The sequence below is a fragment of the Coptis chinensis genome, chromosome 8, assembly GCF_015680905.1.
Source record: "Coptis chinensis isolate HL-2020 chromosome 8, ASM1568090v1, whole genome shotgun sequence".
Lineage (NCBI taxonomy): Eukaryota > Viridiplantae > Streptophyta > Magnoliopsida > Ranunculales > Ranunculaceae > Coptis > Coptis chinensis.
Window position 1 is genome coordinate 36,234,427 of NC_141463.1, and position 15,465 is coordinate 36,249,891.

The following is a 15,465-nucleotide window of genomic DNA, read 5'->3' on the forward strand; positions in this document are numbered from 1 at the left end:
CGCGCGGATTCTTGCGAGATCTCATATCCCACGGCAGGCAACTGCCACGAGATTGCACAATCCACGACATCAGGTTGCCGCGAGATCGCATATCCCACGGCAGACAGTTGCCACGGCATTTTTTTTTGTGTTTTTTGTTTTTTTTCACTTCAAATTTTGCATATTGAACACACACGGCATATGGATACCTCATTTTCTTCTTTAAAGTTTATTTATACACTCCAAGAACAACACCAAAACCATGACAAAAAAAAAAATATACAATCGAACCATAATTTTGCTATCTCATGGCAAATATTTTCATATGCTATAAGAAAATTTTGTGTTCAAATTAATGAAGAAGAGTTTTGATAATTAACACAAGCAAAGACTCCATTTTAGTAAACAAAATTATCTCGCGACAACTAATTTTTTTTTATGGTGGCTATTTAAAAAAAAAATTAAAAAAAGACCCACGGAAGCCACCTTCCGTAGGATATGGGATCTTGTGGCAACCCGATGCCGTAGATTGTGCGATCCTGCGGCATGTGCTTGCCGTTAGTGTTTTTTGTGTATTTAATAGAGGGGTGATTGGTCAAAGAGGTGCTAGTCAGACCTGCTCGGTTCTTGTGATTCAAGCTTTCGAACAACGTCCATACCCTCAACGGCGTCTCCAAACACAACATGAGGTCTACCCAACCATGCATGCAGAACATCAGTAGTACGAACATTCAACATTTAAATTGGATTATGATCCCATAGATTGACTGCCTTCCTGCCTAAGGCAATCGATTAAGATTACAATTACATATAGTAAGATAGATGGGGCAAGAAACTGTTGGCATTATGATCAAAAGATAATATGAGCTATTACAATTGATATTTCTCAAGAACCAAGCTGTGGCCGAGAGCCTCAGACTCTAGGATAGTTCTTGATTGATGTAGGATAGAATACCTATATGTTCTAGATGATTCTAGAATACTATTATTAGGAGTTAAGTTATTTCTTAATTTGTTTCTATTTTGCATTGATTTCTTCTTCTCTTCTAATCAAGATTTCCATATCTCTTTCTTCTAAATCTCTACCTTGTTCTACATTATTGTCTTACTGATAGTTGTGACCGAGAGCGTTATAGTTACAGGAATTTTTGTACTGAATATAATTCTATGGTTTTTCAAATCATCTCCCCTGGGCGGGTGAAAAAAATGATTTTGAGGAGCTAGTATTTTAAAGTAAGATCTTCTTATGATAGCTGAACATTTTATCATTATTTTTATTTCTTTCTTAGGACCTTTGTCCTTGTTTTTGGTCTCTCGCCATGTTTCAGGTGGTGACTGGTGAGAGTGGTGAGAGCTTGCTGTTTTCACCCCTTTTACTGTTGAAGGCGGAGAATCTCGGTAATTGCTGCAATGGATCTGTATTTCGCTTTGAATGTCAAGGTATTTATGTAACCATTTCAAATAAATGTCAATGTTAAATCCAAAGAGTCCAAATTCCAACACAGCTAAAACAGGACTCTTAGTCACATTTCAATCTAGGACCAAAAAAATGTGCAAAATGAAGTACATCCTAGATCTCTTACAAGGATGCACCAACATGAAAAAACTCAAAAAAATCCATGCACAAATTATCCTTAACGGTCTTCAAAACCACCCCACCATTTCCAATAAAATCCTCAACTTCTGTGCTATTTCCATCTCAGGAAACTTAGCCTATGCAACTCTCATTTTCCATCACCTTAAAAACCCACAAACCACTGATTGGAACTCAATGATTAGAGGCTATGCCCAAAGCCCATCTTCACTGGAAGCCATTTTTTACTATAACCAAATGATGTTTTTAGCTCAAGCCTATCCTAATAACTTCACTTACTCATTTCTTCTCAAAGCCTGTGAGAAAACTAAGGCTGGGAAGAAATGTAGGGAGGTTCATGGAACGATGGTTCAAAGAGGGTATGTTGAAGATGTTGTAGTGTGTACTAATTTAGTGAGATGTTATGTAGGGAACGGGTTGATAACGGCGGCGGAGAGAGTTTTCGAGGAAATGCCTGTGAGAGATTTGGTTGCTTGGAACTCGATGATATCGTGTTATTCTCAGGCGGGTTTGCATGAGGAGGCATTGAAGGTTTATAGTAGGATGAAAAGTTATGGTGTGGGTGTCGATACATTTACGTTAGTTAGCTTGCTTTCGTCTTGTGCTCATGTTGGGGCGTTGAGTTTCGGAGTTCAAATGCATAAGTTTGTCGATGAGAATGGATTTATGGGAAATGTGTTTGTGGGTAATGCACTTATAGACATGTACTCCAAGTGTGGTGGTTTGGATTGGGCTCGTCGAGTTTTTGAGAGGATGAGGAAGCGAGATATCTTTACGTGGAACTCTATGATCATTGGGTTAGGTGTACACGGTCGTGGGAAAGAAGCAATAACTCTTTTTCAGCAGATGTTGCTGGAAGGACTTCAACCGAACCACATCACGTTTCTGGGATTGCTATGTGCTTGCAGTCACCAAGGCCTAGTTGAGGAAGGGTTGAATTATTTCATGATGATGAGTTCTAAATTCAGTTTACAACCTGGCATTAAACATTACGGATGCGTGGTTGATATGTTTGGACGTGCTGGTGAACTTCAGAAGGCACTTAACTTTATTCAAGATTCGCCATCTGTGGATGATCCAGTCCTGTGGCGAACGCTGCTTGGTTCCTGCAAGATCCATAGAAATGTGGGAATAGGAGAAGTAGCCATGAAGAAACTGGTTACTTTAAATGGTCTTGGTGCTGGTGACTGTGTACTACTAGCTGGAATCTATTCTGAAGCGAAAGATCAGCAGGGTGCTTCGAGGATGAGGAAACTGATTAAAAATAAAGGAATTAAGACTACCCCAGGTTGGAGCTGGATTGAAATTCAGAACAATGTGCATAAATTTGTCGTGGATGATAAGTCACACTGTGATACAGAAGAAATTTATTTAAAGTTGATGGAAGTAATCCATCGAGCAACCCTAGTTGGCTATGTTGAGGAAAAACCTTCGGTATCAGTCTACGAGAACAGTAAAGAGTGTTGTGGAAACTCAGGTAGCTACCACAGTGAGAAACTGGCAATTGCATTTGGCCTGGCAAGGACACCAGAAGGGACAAGCTTACGGATTGTGAAGAATTTAAGGGTTTGTAAAGACTGTCATTCCTTTACAAAATATGTCTCAAAAGTCTTTCAACGAGAAATTATTGTCAGGGATCGTGTTCGGTTTCATAACTTCAAGGATGGAGCATGTTCCTGCAAGGATTTTTGGTGAAGTTGCTCGTACAGTATTTATAAATTTTGATTGGTAATATTAGATGAGAAAATCAATGCTTAAATCCCAGTGAAAAGTGATCTTTTATTGCACTGAGATGGCTATATTCTATTGCCTGGTATATTTGGAAAACAGAAAAATAATCCCAGGTTTCCTATGTAAGTCACCACTTGAAATATCAAGTACTAACGATTTTCTTACCAAGGACTAGCTTGTTCTAATCAGTTTCCTTTACAGAACTGACTCGACAAGAGTCAGAAATGCACTTGCCTGGACATAGGGGCTACAAGCTTCTTCAACTGGGGAAATGCATAGAGCGTGTGAGCTGCACTCTGAAGCATGCTTATCGTAAATTCGTAATGGAGTCAGCATCCAAGAGTCAAATCATTTTCGAAAGAGATATGCCCTGGTAGTGCATACACAGTCCCAGCCCATATTTCATTCTTTTGATGCCCTACAATTCTCTCACAGGTGCTTGAGATGCTCCGGAAATGGCACTCTAGAAGACTGTTGTTGCCAAGCAGGGATTTTGTCTGTTGAGCTGATATTCCAGGAATAGCAGCTGCCAGTAACGGTGTAGGTATAATGTTTTCTAAGTCAGGTGCTCCTACAAGTAAATCGTTAGTTTTTTTTTTTTTTTTGGCAAGTCTGTTTTAAATGAGATCAATAACTCTTTTAGAGGGTTAAGGTAGACCCACACCGGTTACATTGAAGGACCCTAGCCCGAAGGCTCATCAACCCCGAAGGGAACCTAGCCCGAAGGCTCTCACCAATGCGCCATTTTGAGTAGACCCAACCGGTGGTCCTCGGTCTAGCCATTTTGAGTCGACCCAACCACCTCCACCTTGTCCATGAAGACTTGTTTTTGGTCCTCGGTCCACCCATCATAGCAGTACTTTACCTCTAGCCCGATGGCGCACTTGGCCCAAAAGCCCATCACATAATTATACAAGAAATAAATCCCAAACAACACTGGGTGAGATTCGAACTTGCAATCTCTCCCATGAGGAGAGGGGTACACAACCAATTGAGCTATAGCAACTTGGAATAACAAATTTTAGCTTTGAGAACAGTTTCGGATATCACTCAGTAGAGCATTCAGTCCATATGGTTAATGTGGAGTTTTAGGTGGTGCTCTGAAAGACAAACTCAAACAAGTTGATCTGGGTTATTTTGCATTGGGTTTATAGCTGTTTGTCTTATATTGTAATCAACAAAATGTATAGACATTGAACCCCCAAAATAGCTAGGACCAAAAAACATCTAAGTACGACTTCCTAGTAATGCAAGTTGTTCAATTTCATCTACATCTCATGCTCTTACATTCGATTTTAAAGCATTCCAGGGTGGGGTAATTGCCCCTAATGAGACAGAAGTGCCACACCAAAAATAGAACCACTGAGCAACAGAATTAATCTGTAATCTTATCCGACCAAGCTAGATTCATAGAAATGTAAAAATAGGAGAAGTGGCCATGAAGAAACTAGTTAGTCTGAATGGTTTTGATGCTGGTGGGAGTGGTGGCAGTGTACTACTCCAACTGGAATATACGCTAAAGCAAAGGACCAGCAAGGGAGTATGAGCTTCATCAGCTGGGAAAAGGCGTAGAGCGTGTGTGTTCCACACTGAAGTATGCGTCTGTAAGTGTTTCTTCTCATAATGGAGCCAGCATCCATGCACACCGTTCTCATGAGAGATACGCCCTGTTAGAGCATACGCAGTGCCAACCATTTGTTCACTTCTGGTTGAATTACCCATGGTTGGTAAGGTTTCTTCCAGTAATCACGCAGGCATATTGTTTTCAAGTCAGGCAGATAGGTGCACCTATAACGTCATTGATTGCTGCCCTTTGAAAAAAAGACTTGGAGCGACATATTTCAGTGTGTATCCACTACTTGGGATCACATCAGTTTCCGACCTCTTTAAGACAGGATTTTAGTCCATACGATTAATGTGGAGTTGATTTTAGTCCATATGATAACTGTGGAGTTTTGAAAAAAATAAGACCATTTGACTTCGTAAGAGTAGGAGAGTCGGTCTAAGGTGGTGTCCTAAAACCCAAACCAGTTGATCTGGTTTGGCCACGGGTACCACAATGTATGGGATTAAAAGGAATCTATAATATGCTAGCTACTGAACACCAAAATAAGTAGTAACTAGGACCAACGAATCTCCATAGTCGATTTCCTAGTAATGCAAGAAGTTCAATTTCATTTACATTTCATACCCTTGCATTGTGGGGTTTAATAGCTCTAGAAAAACCAACAATTATGTCAGGGCCTGCAAAAGCCATTCCAGGATGGCCACCCCATTGTACGACGAAATTTCTTGTTTTTCTCCTGAGCAGGTAGACAATTTAAATCTTTAAGATAAGATAGTTGTTGAGCTAATAGTATAAAACCTCCCAGACTTTATTAAGAAATAGTCTCTGCAAGAAAAGATCCACAAATTTTGTAGAATGTTTTCAGAGGTTATCTCAGTATAACTACCATATACTCCAGCTCATGCAACTAAGTTGCAACTCACTAAACCAAAACTCAGATAGCCCGAACAAAAATACCCCCCACTTTGAAATTGTTGATACATGTGGATCAATCAGCCATCCAACGGAAGCTCCCCACTGTTTATAATCCTGCATGGCAATTGAGGAATGTCTGACCTGCTTGTTTCTTGTGATTCAAGCTTTCGGACAAAATTCATACCCTCAACAACGTGTCCAAACACAACATGACGTTTATCCAACCATGGAGTCTGTTTCACATGCATGCAAAAGAATATCAGTAGTATGAAAATTCACCATCTAAATTGGATTTTGATCCCACAGATTCACTGCCTTCCTGCCCAAGGCAATCGTCTATGATTACAATTTAGTAAGACAGATGAGGGATGAATTGTTGGCGTTATGATCAAAAGATAATATGAGCTAATACAATTGATATTTTTCAAAAACCAAGCTGTAACCGAGAGGCTTAGACTCTAGGATTTTTGTTTTGGATAGCTCGTCATATGCTTTGGTATTGAGTGGGTGACAAAAATGAAAAATGAGAGGAGGGCCTGTCATTTTGAGGAGCTATTATTTCAGAGAGATCTTCTTATGATAGCTGAACTTTTTATCCTTATTCTTATTTCTTTGTTAGGATCTTTGTCCATGTTTTTCTTGTTTTTGGTCTCTCGCCATGTTTCAGGTGGTGACTGGTGAGCGCTTGATCTTTCCACCTCCTTTTCTGTTGTATTTGTTTATATCCCCCCATCAATAAAAGTTTTACTCGTTAAAAATGAAATAAAATGGTAATGTACTGCCTAGAGAGACAAGAATCAATATCAAGCACGATGATAATGGCATCCATAGAAGAATTCTTACTTCAGGCTGCAGTTGACTCACCTTTACAGTGCAAATGAAAAACTGACTCCCATTAGTATCAGGACCTGCATTTGCCATGCTTAATACTCCAGGTCCAACATGCTTTACTGAAAAGAGGTACACCAAAACACACATTAGCAACTTAGACACCAAACAACCACACGAAGGTATGGGTACTTAAATAAGTGTGACATTCCTTAGAATATAAACAATAAAGAGTAGAGGTCTCCTATCGCTCCTGTCAGCAACTAAGTACTCCCACATTCTACCAGCAGAGGCGCACATCTAAAGTGCGTTCAACTAGCCAAGTTATGCTATAGGTTCATAACTTACAGTTGAAGTTCTCATCTTCAAATTTAGAACCATATATACTGACTCCTCCAGTTCCCTATGGCCAGACAAAATTGCAAAATTTTAGGGAGGGGAAAACAATGTTTCATTTAAAATATGAACTTTCCACCCTTTTAGTATGGAAAGAAGAAAAAACTCACATTTCCTTTTGTAAAGTCCCCACCCTGGATCATGAAGTCTTTAATAATACGGTGGAAAGAGCATCCCTTGTAGCCATATCCTTTCTCTCCTGCATGTGTGAACTACTTGGCATAAGTATAAGAATACTTCAGAGTGAAAGAACTTCAAATGTAACAATGCGTCTGGAAATTGGCTAGAATGTTGAAGTAATGCTTGCCTGTACACAAAGCGCGGAAATTCTCAACAGTTTTGGGCACATCATCTCCATAGAGACCTATTACAATTCGACCAATAGGCTCACCCCCAACGTCAACATCAAAGAAACACTTGGTTGTTACTTTTGCTTGCAACTCTACACCCTGACAAGCAAATATCATGTCAAATAAGTAAACCACAATATAAACAAGAGAATGCATAGAACCAGAAAGAAACAATGTTGCAAGGGAAAACTCTAGTTTTCTTTTTAATGATTTTATAGCCACTACCACAAAGCACAGCTTTCAACATTAACCAAATAATATAGACGATTTTGCATCCGATTAAGTTGATGGCAAAGCCATAGGAGACACACAACGTCCAAACAATCTTTACAAATCACTATCAAAATCCAAACACAATAGTTTTCATTACAGCAAGGGGTGAAAGTGATGAAAGGACAACTTAGCTGACATGACACATGATACCCACTATGGAAGTCAATCGAGGTTGAGCTGGCAGAATTTTCTCATCTTTATAAGGGTAGTAGTGTAGTATATAATGTAGCCACCACTTTTTCCGGCTAAATTTCTCTTACTCCTTATTAAAATTTCTAGTTTCCACGGTGTATAGAAGAAACACGCAACACTGCTTTCTTTTCTCTATTCGTTGTTTTGTTCTTTGCATCTTGGTGAGCATTAAATTCATTGTGAAGACAAAGAAGAAGTGCTCTAACTCTCTTTCTACAGATTGACTTGCAAAGTTTGTGACACATGTTTCTTGAAAGAAGCAAAGTTTCTCACAATATTGGCGCACTTGGTATATCTGACTCTTGTCCAAACAAAGTCTATTATATTCCATCTCTCTTTGCACCAATTTCAACTTGTAATAGTTAGTCTTCTCTTTGAAGGATTTAATCAGTGATACAGTTCGTATGTTATTACATTGTGGTGTTGCCTTCTCATTAGTTAATAGACAGAGTTATTATCTCACGTTTTAGTTGGTGTTCAGTGCAATCCCAGCAAGCCGCTAATCTCTCGCAAGTCTTCAATTCGAAAATTCTTGGCTGTACTAAGTCGTCCATATATACAGGAGATTGAACATGTCCATTTCTACTAATTATAGGGGGCCTCCCCAATATTTCTCAGAAGCACTAGGTTTTCTTGGAGTGCCTCTTGTTACTGGATCCTGTCAGCTATGTCATAGCATTGGGCATCTTGCTCCCACTTGTCCTATGTTGCCCTGTTTTATTTGTGGCTCCACACACTCTTCTTCTACAGGTTTACATGTGGCATCTCAGCAGGCTTATTTCTCTGGACAACCACCTGGCTATACTCCACATCAGTCTTATGATCCTGCGTATTATCTAGATACAGGTGCCTCCACTCACATGATAGGCAAGCCGGTCTATCTTCACCAGCGTACACCATATATTGGATCTGACTCTGTACTTCTTGGCAATGGTGACCAGCTCCTTATTACTTACACGGGTAACATGACACTTCCTATTGGGTCTTCTCAGTTTCGTCTTAACAATGTCTATGTTATCCCTTCTATGCGCAAAAACTTATTATCTATTGCTCAGTTTTGTCATGATAATAATGTATAGCGTGTTTTTGATTCTCACCACTCCTATGTATTTGCTAAATCTAATGGTTGTCTCCTCTTTCAAGGTCAATGTAAAGATGGTCTCTACAAACTACCTTCGCTTCCACCTCGAGTTCAAGCTTTACATGCATCTCACCAATCTTCGTCACTATGGCATAGTAGGTTAGGACACCCGTCTAGCAAAGTTATGTCTTTCTTAGGGTCCAATAAATTATTGTCATCTGAGTTTAAGCACAAGCAGTCTTTCTATATAAATACTGTTTAAAATATCTAACGATATAAATACTGTTTCACCTTTTACTCTTGTCCACTCTGATGTTTGGCAATCTCCTACTGTTTCACATTCTGGCTACAAGTGCTATGTTTTGTTCACTGATGATTTTACACGCTTTACCTATTTGTATTTTATGAAACATAAATCGGAGGTGTTCAGTCATTTTCAAAATTTTCTTGCCCATATCAAAACTCAATTCTCCACTACACTTCAAAATTTCCAAAGTGATGGAGGAAGGGAATTTGATTATGGTAACTTTAAGCAACTCTGCTCCTCCCTTGGCATCCATCATCATTTTTCTTGTCCGCACACGCCAGAACAGAATGGTTTGGCAGAAAGAAAACATCGCCACATAGCTGATATGGCTCGTACTCTTTTGTTCACTAGTCATGTTTCTTTGACTCATTGGGTTGATGTCGTTTCTACTGCAATCTATCTCATCAACCATCTTCCATCTCCTATTTTTCAGTGGTCATCACCTTATTCTCGTCTCTATGGGAAGTCCCCATCCTACTCTGAGTTACGTATTTTTGGTTGTGCATGTTATCCACATTTAGGAGCTTATGTGATTAATAAACTTTTGCCAAGAACTACTGAGTGTGTATTTTTAGGTTACAGCCTGCAGCATAAGGGGTACAAGTGCTTTGACTACTCTACTGGCAGAGTATATATATCTCGGCATGTCCGCTTTGATAAGCAGACTTTTCCTTTTCAATCGTCTTCACCTTCAAGCCCTTCTACAGCTCCTACAAATTGGGTTCTTGTTCCAGTACTTAATCCAGCCACTAGACAATCCTCTCAGCAAGTTCCCTATAGCACTCCTGCCATTGCTCTTCCTCCAGTGAGTGATCCTGCTATTGTTCAGCCTACAGTGACTGCGCCAGGTCCAGTACTTGCTCATGATCTTCCTACAGTGACTGCACCACCTCCAGTCTCTTCTCAGCCTAGTAATTCTTCTCTGGCTACTAATTCAGACACCTCTCAACCACCCACTGCCGCTACTACAGATGGGTACTCTTCTGATCCAAGGTCTGGACCTTCTCCTATTGGATATACTATGGTCACTCGTCACAGGGATGGCATTCACCGACCTACGGTTCGCACTGATGGTACGGTGCGGTACCCTCTTCCTCCTGCACTTGCTACCTAGCTTACCTCCTCCATTGAGGAACCCACTTGTTACTCACAGGCTGTTCGTTTTCCTAAATGGCGTCAGGAAATGACAAACGAGTTTAATGCTCTTTTGAAGAACAAGATATGGACTCTTGTCCCTCCTCCCAAGGGTGAGCTTATTGTACCAAACAAATGGGTGTTCAGACTAAGCTGAAATCGGATGGTTCTATTGAGCGACCTAAGGCTCAGTTAGTTGCTAAAGGCTTTCATCAACAGCCTGGCATTAACTATGACGAGACATTTAGTCCAGTAGTAAAACCCACTACTATTTGGACAGGATTGAGTTTGGCTGTATCTTATGGTTGGTCCTTAAGACAGTTGGATGTCAAGAATGCATTTCTCCACGGTTTTCTTGATGCTACGGTTTTTATGTGCCAGCCACCTGGCTTTGTTGATCCTACTCGTCCCAATCATGTATGCCGACTTCATAAAGCTATTTATGGTCTTAAGCAGGCTCCTCGAGCTTGGTTTCAACGTCTCAGCACCTTTCTTATTCATTATGAGTTTCTTCAAAGCCGTGCAGATCCGTCTATGTTTGTTTTTCGCCGCTCATCAAAGATAATGGTTTTGTTACTATATGTTGATGACATTATTCTGACTGGAAATGTTTCATCTCTACTGTCCTCCTTCATCTCTATTCTTAGAGCAGAATTTGAGATTAAGGACCTTTGGATCTCTCTCATACTTCTTAGGTATTGTATTGAGATCACCTCCACTACCACTGGTCTTCATCTGTTACAAACCAAGTACATTGTTGATCTACTTTGGCATTACTCTATGATGGAATTTAAACCTTGTGGCACCCCTGTGTGTGCCAAGTCTTAACTCTCTACCTCGAGTGGGGACCCCTTACCTAATGCAATTGAGTATCGTCAGCTTGTTGGCTCTCTTCAGTATTTGGCTTTCACTCGCCCTGACATTACATATGCAGTTCATCACGTTGCTCAGTTTATGAGTGCTCCACGTACTCTACATTTGATTGCGGCCAAACGTATTCTTCGGTACCTTAAGGGTTCTTTAGAGTGTGGTCTACTGATTCGTCATTCTCCTACTCCCCTCGCCATTCGGGCGTATTCTGATGCTGACTGGGCGGGGTGTCCGGATTCTCGCCGCTCTACCACTGGGTTTTGTGTCTTCTTGGGTTCCACCCTGGTTTCTAGGACTGCCAAGAAGCAACCTACTGTCTCACGTTCCAGTGCTGAGACTGAGTACCGATCTCTTGCTCATGTGTGTGCTGAAACTATTTGAGTCTCTCATCTGTTGCAAGAGCTCTAACTGTTGGTTTCAGGCCCTATCACCCTTTTCTGTGACAACATAAGCGCTACTTACATGGCTGCAAACCCAGTGTTTCATGCCCGGACTAAACACATTGAGTTGGACTATCACTTCATTTGAGAGCGTCTTATTGTTGGGACTCACCGGGTCCAATTTGTTCCCACCCTGATCAGCTAGCTGATATTTTCACCAAAGGGCTACACAAGCCTCGTTTTCAACTTTTGCGGTCCAACCTCGTCTCTCCAAGGCAGTCGAGTTTGCGGGGGAGTGTTAAGGATACACACATGACATAGCTCATGTGTTTCCTTTTATGTAATAGTTGCTATATATTCTTTGTTATTTCTTTCCTTTATACATAGTTTGCATATCAAGATTCTTTATATATAAGTATTACCTTCAAGAGAGAAGAATACATCCAATTATCTTTCTCTACACATAACTCTGTTAATCAATGGAAAGGAACCAAAACATAAGACAAGGAAAGAATCATTTGTGCTTCTGCAAAGTTGAAACTTATTAGCAATGAGATCTGTAGAACTACCTTCATTTCAAATAAAACTAAAAGTGGGCATGTGAACTAATTAGGTGGCTTCTACCAATGAAACCTACGTAATGCCTGTCAAGCATGTGGCCACTTGACTATATTGGGAGCTGATGCCAAAAGTCCCGGGACCCCCTAAAGTTACGTTCTTTGTTAGATAACACACATGGCACAGAGTCCTCAAATTTCGTATTTATAGTTGACAAGGTCTAAGGAGATTACCCTCCAAGGAAAAGTCACATAGAATGCCGCCTTCTTATTCTTTTTGAAAGTAAGATTTTCACTTGTAAAGGAAGCGAGTAGAAAGAGATACCAAGAGGGGGTCACTACGCATCCATACGGTAACTAAGACAATTAGACTAAAGAGCTATCTACAATACAAAGGACTGCCAATCAAAAACAAGCACATGGAACAAAATTCCTTCAAACATAGAGCGCCTAATTTCCCAACTAAAAAGACATTCTCTAATGTTGACAAGCATATGTACCATCTCATTTTTCTGTTATTTAAAGATCCAACTGCTGTGTCCTTCCAGATATACCACACAATCACACTAGGAAAAGTTGATCCAGAGATGAGACATTTGTAATGCAGCCTCGTCATACTCATGGCACATTAAAGAGCTTCAAAAGACCCTCATGTCTTACTAACCACTGGGGATCTAACCAACAAATGATCCACACCCCACTCCGAATTATTGCATAAAAAAAAAAATAGCCACCATGCAAGGAAATAAACTGGAAAATGGACAATAATCTCATTATTTTGCAAGATGACTAACGCATAGCTTTTCATCACCATCTTAGTTCTTATCCAAGAGAGACTATTCCATGAATAAGATACAGGTTTATCACCATAAAAATTTGTTGTCATGCAGGCGTAAAAGCTATCCAATTCCCACTAGTGGAAAATGTTTTTTAACACATCGAAGATGAGGTTGTTTTAGTTGAAGGTATCACAATAAAATTACAGAATTACCATAACATCTTATTGATTGGTTCAAACTTCATACCAACCCAAGTGTCATGCCAAAAAAAGTTAGAATCTCCTGTCTTTCTTTTATGAACTTTTTTAGATAACAGTATGCAACGCTCCTCCAAAATGTCATCCCACAAGGGCAACTTGACCTTAACAGTGTTAACACACAACTTGATCTCTGTTGTGCCATACTTATCCAGGAAAATGTTGTGTCAAGGATGAGCTTTCAAATCGAGGGGGTCACCCCTTTAGAGATAAGGTGTTGGGGCGCAGCGGTAGCTGTATTTAATGATATAGACTTAGAATTGTAGAGAAACTTGGATGGAGATGCACGCCCCTAATGGGGTTGTGCAGACCTCCTTACTGAACTAAAAAAGAAGTACAACTCAATAACCAACAATTTGCATTATATAGTGAATGGGAGAGAAGTTACTACAAGCAATTTCTATCACAATATTTATAGCTAACATGGCAAACTCTAAATACACAAATTAAATCCAAGAGATTCCTAGAACACAAAGAGTCAAAGACTTGACTATGTAGACTATATGTACAATTTTTTTTTCGATAATTGACTATATGTACACTAGGGAATACTTCTGGAATAATAAATAAATGAGATTCTTCCTACTACGTCAGTTACTCTTAGTTCCGTCTTGTGGCCCTTTAAATGAACATGTGATTCACAATGCCCTTTGTAAACAAGGAGGTCATATCTGATATTATGCTCAAATATGAATTACTATTTTAGAATTCTTTTCTAACGTCATTGCGAACCTATAAATCACATTACAAGGACACTCAACATGTGCCTTTTCTCGACTTTGTAACTATCCTATCTTTCTAAAACAAAAAAATAAAAATAAAAAACAAATTATAAGAATATGCACCCATAATTAAAGATCAAATTCTTTGTCATTTCATTTCATCTTACTAAACACGTATCACAAACAAACTAATCAAGTAAACACTTACTTGGGCCATACTATTAGAGCACACCATTCTCTTATATCCAGCAGAAGGCACAGTACTAGAAGTTTGCTTAATATTAAGAAGTGCCCCTGCATATTTAGAGCTCGACGACAACACTCTCCCACGACAATTCAAAAACATATGTGGCTTACACACATTTGAAACATCCTTGCTGAAACCAGTCTGGAGAAATATTACAACAACAACAACAACTCATTTACTACAATATGGTAACTTATTAAACTACCCAAATATATTACATAGTATATAAGTAAAAAGGAATGTACCTGGAAAGCTAGAGTGTGGGAAGACATTCCAAGAGAAAATGAGGATGCCATTGTTTTGAGGATAAGAGGAGGAAAGGTAAAATATGAGTGGACTTTTTTTTTAGAGTTTAGTGCTGAGTTTATAGTAAGGACGGGGGCAACTAACGTGCAACCGTGTGTGATTTCCTTGGCTGTATCGATGGGCAAAAAACTTCAGTATATCCGCCTTTGTATTGGACTAGGATATTCCCGTGCCGTACGGCACTGATGAACTCTAGGCACCATCGGCACTATCTAGCATGAACTCGACACGTTTTTGGCACTATCTCCTCTATCAGTCTAATTGGTTATTATCCATAAGTCCAATAATATCAATTGGGCTAGCCCTATATGCAGTAACTCCTGAATCACTTGGATTCGCCATGTCATATTTTGTGAGGAAGATTTATAGCCGCCGTCTGTTTTGTTAGATAGATTATTTTTCCCATCTGTACAAGGAAACAGTAATTTTTCTCTCTGTTTACTATATTTTTTTAGGCTCAGTGGAGTACTGTTGCAAGTTGCAACCCCAAATCACCATTTGTATTGTATATCAATCTTCACTTTAGAAATCAAGAGATGAGGCTCACCTCCCTCATTCAAAACACGTTACACTAAGGCCCTGTTTGGTAGCCTGTATTGCCCAACCCATTCATGGGTTAGGGTGCACTATCCCGATTTTTATGTTTGGTTCCTATTTTTTGAGCCCAAGCCTGTAGACCTTAAGCTACTAGTTGGTTGGCCCAACCACAAAAGTATGAATAATGGTATCCATTGGAAAAGGTTGGATTTCAATCTACATCATAATAAATAAGAAAAGGACCCACAAAAAAAAAAAAAAAACGAGAAAACAGCCCTACTCTCTTCTTCTTCACCACTTCAACAATTTATTTTTCTCCACACCTTGCTTCTCTTACTTAAACAAAAATGAAAAGTGCAATATCTCAAAGCAAAACCCACCGTTTTTCATCACAAAAATCTCCATTTTATCAAATTTGAACATCTCTACTCACATCATCTCTTGATTTCTCCAATTTTGAAGA

The 15,465-nt window shown here is 39.5% G+C and overlaps 2 protein-coding genes across 4 annotated transcripts; one reads left to right on the forward strand and one right to left on the reverse strand.

Annotated features, from left to right (window-relative positions):
• The first annotated feature begins 579 nt into the window (after positions 1-579).
• Positions 580-4,569, forward strand: LOC147481318 (Pentatricopeptide repeat (PPR) superfamily protein). Of its 3 annotated transcripts, XR_015206561.1 has the most exons (3): positions 580-700; positions 1,308-3,426; positions 3,506-4,569. XR_015206561.1 is itself a non-coding variant. In XM_086581101.1 (2 exons), the coding sequence occupies exon 2, from the start codon at positions 1,445-1,447 to the stop codon at positions 3,266-3,268; it is 1,824 nt and encodes a 607-aa protein (XP_086437227.1). In that variant the 5' UTR covers positions 580-700; positions 1,308-1,444; the 3' UTR covers positions 3,269-3,472. The 3 variants fall into 3 exon arrangements, 2 of the variants coding, with proteins under 2 accessions (XP_086437227.1, XP_086437228.1); XM_086581101.1 differs by lacking the exon at positions 3,506-4,569 and having other exon boundaries at positions 1,308-3,472; XM_086581102.1 differs by lacking the exons at positions 580-700; positions 3,506-4,569 and having other exon boundaries at positions 713-1,419; positions 1,983-3,472.
• A 1,089-nt stretch (positions 4,570-5,658) lies between these two features.
• On the reverse strand, positions 5,659-14,707 carry ROC4 (rotamase CYP 4). The gene is made up of 7 exons (XM_086577025.1): positions 14,405-14,707; positions 14,121-14,300; positions 7,318-7,459; positions 7,121-7,209; positions 6,963-7,017; positions 6,651-6,736; positions 5,659-6,019 (listed from the first exon to the last, which is right to left on the reverse strand). The coding sequence occupies exons 1-7, from the start codon at positions 14,453-14,455 to the stop codon at positions 5,864-5,866; spliced, it is 759 nt and encodes a 252-aa protein (XP_086433151.1). The 5' UTR covers positions 14,456-14,707; the 3' UTR covers positions 5,659-5,863.
• Between the last annotated feature and the right edge of the window lie 758 nt (positions 14,708-15,465).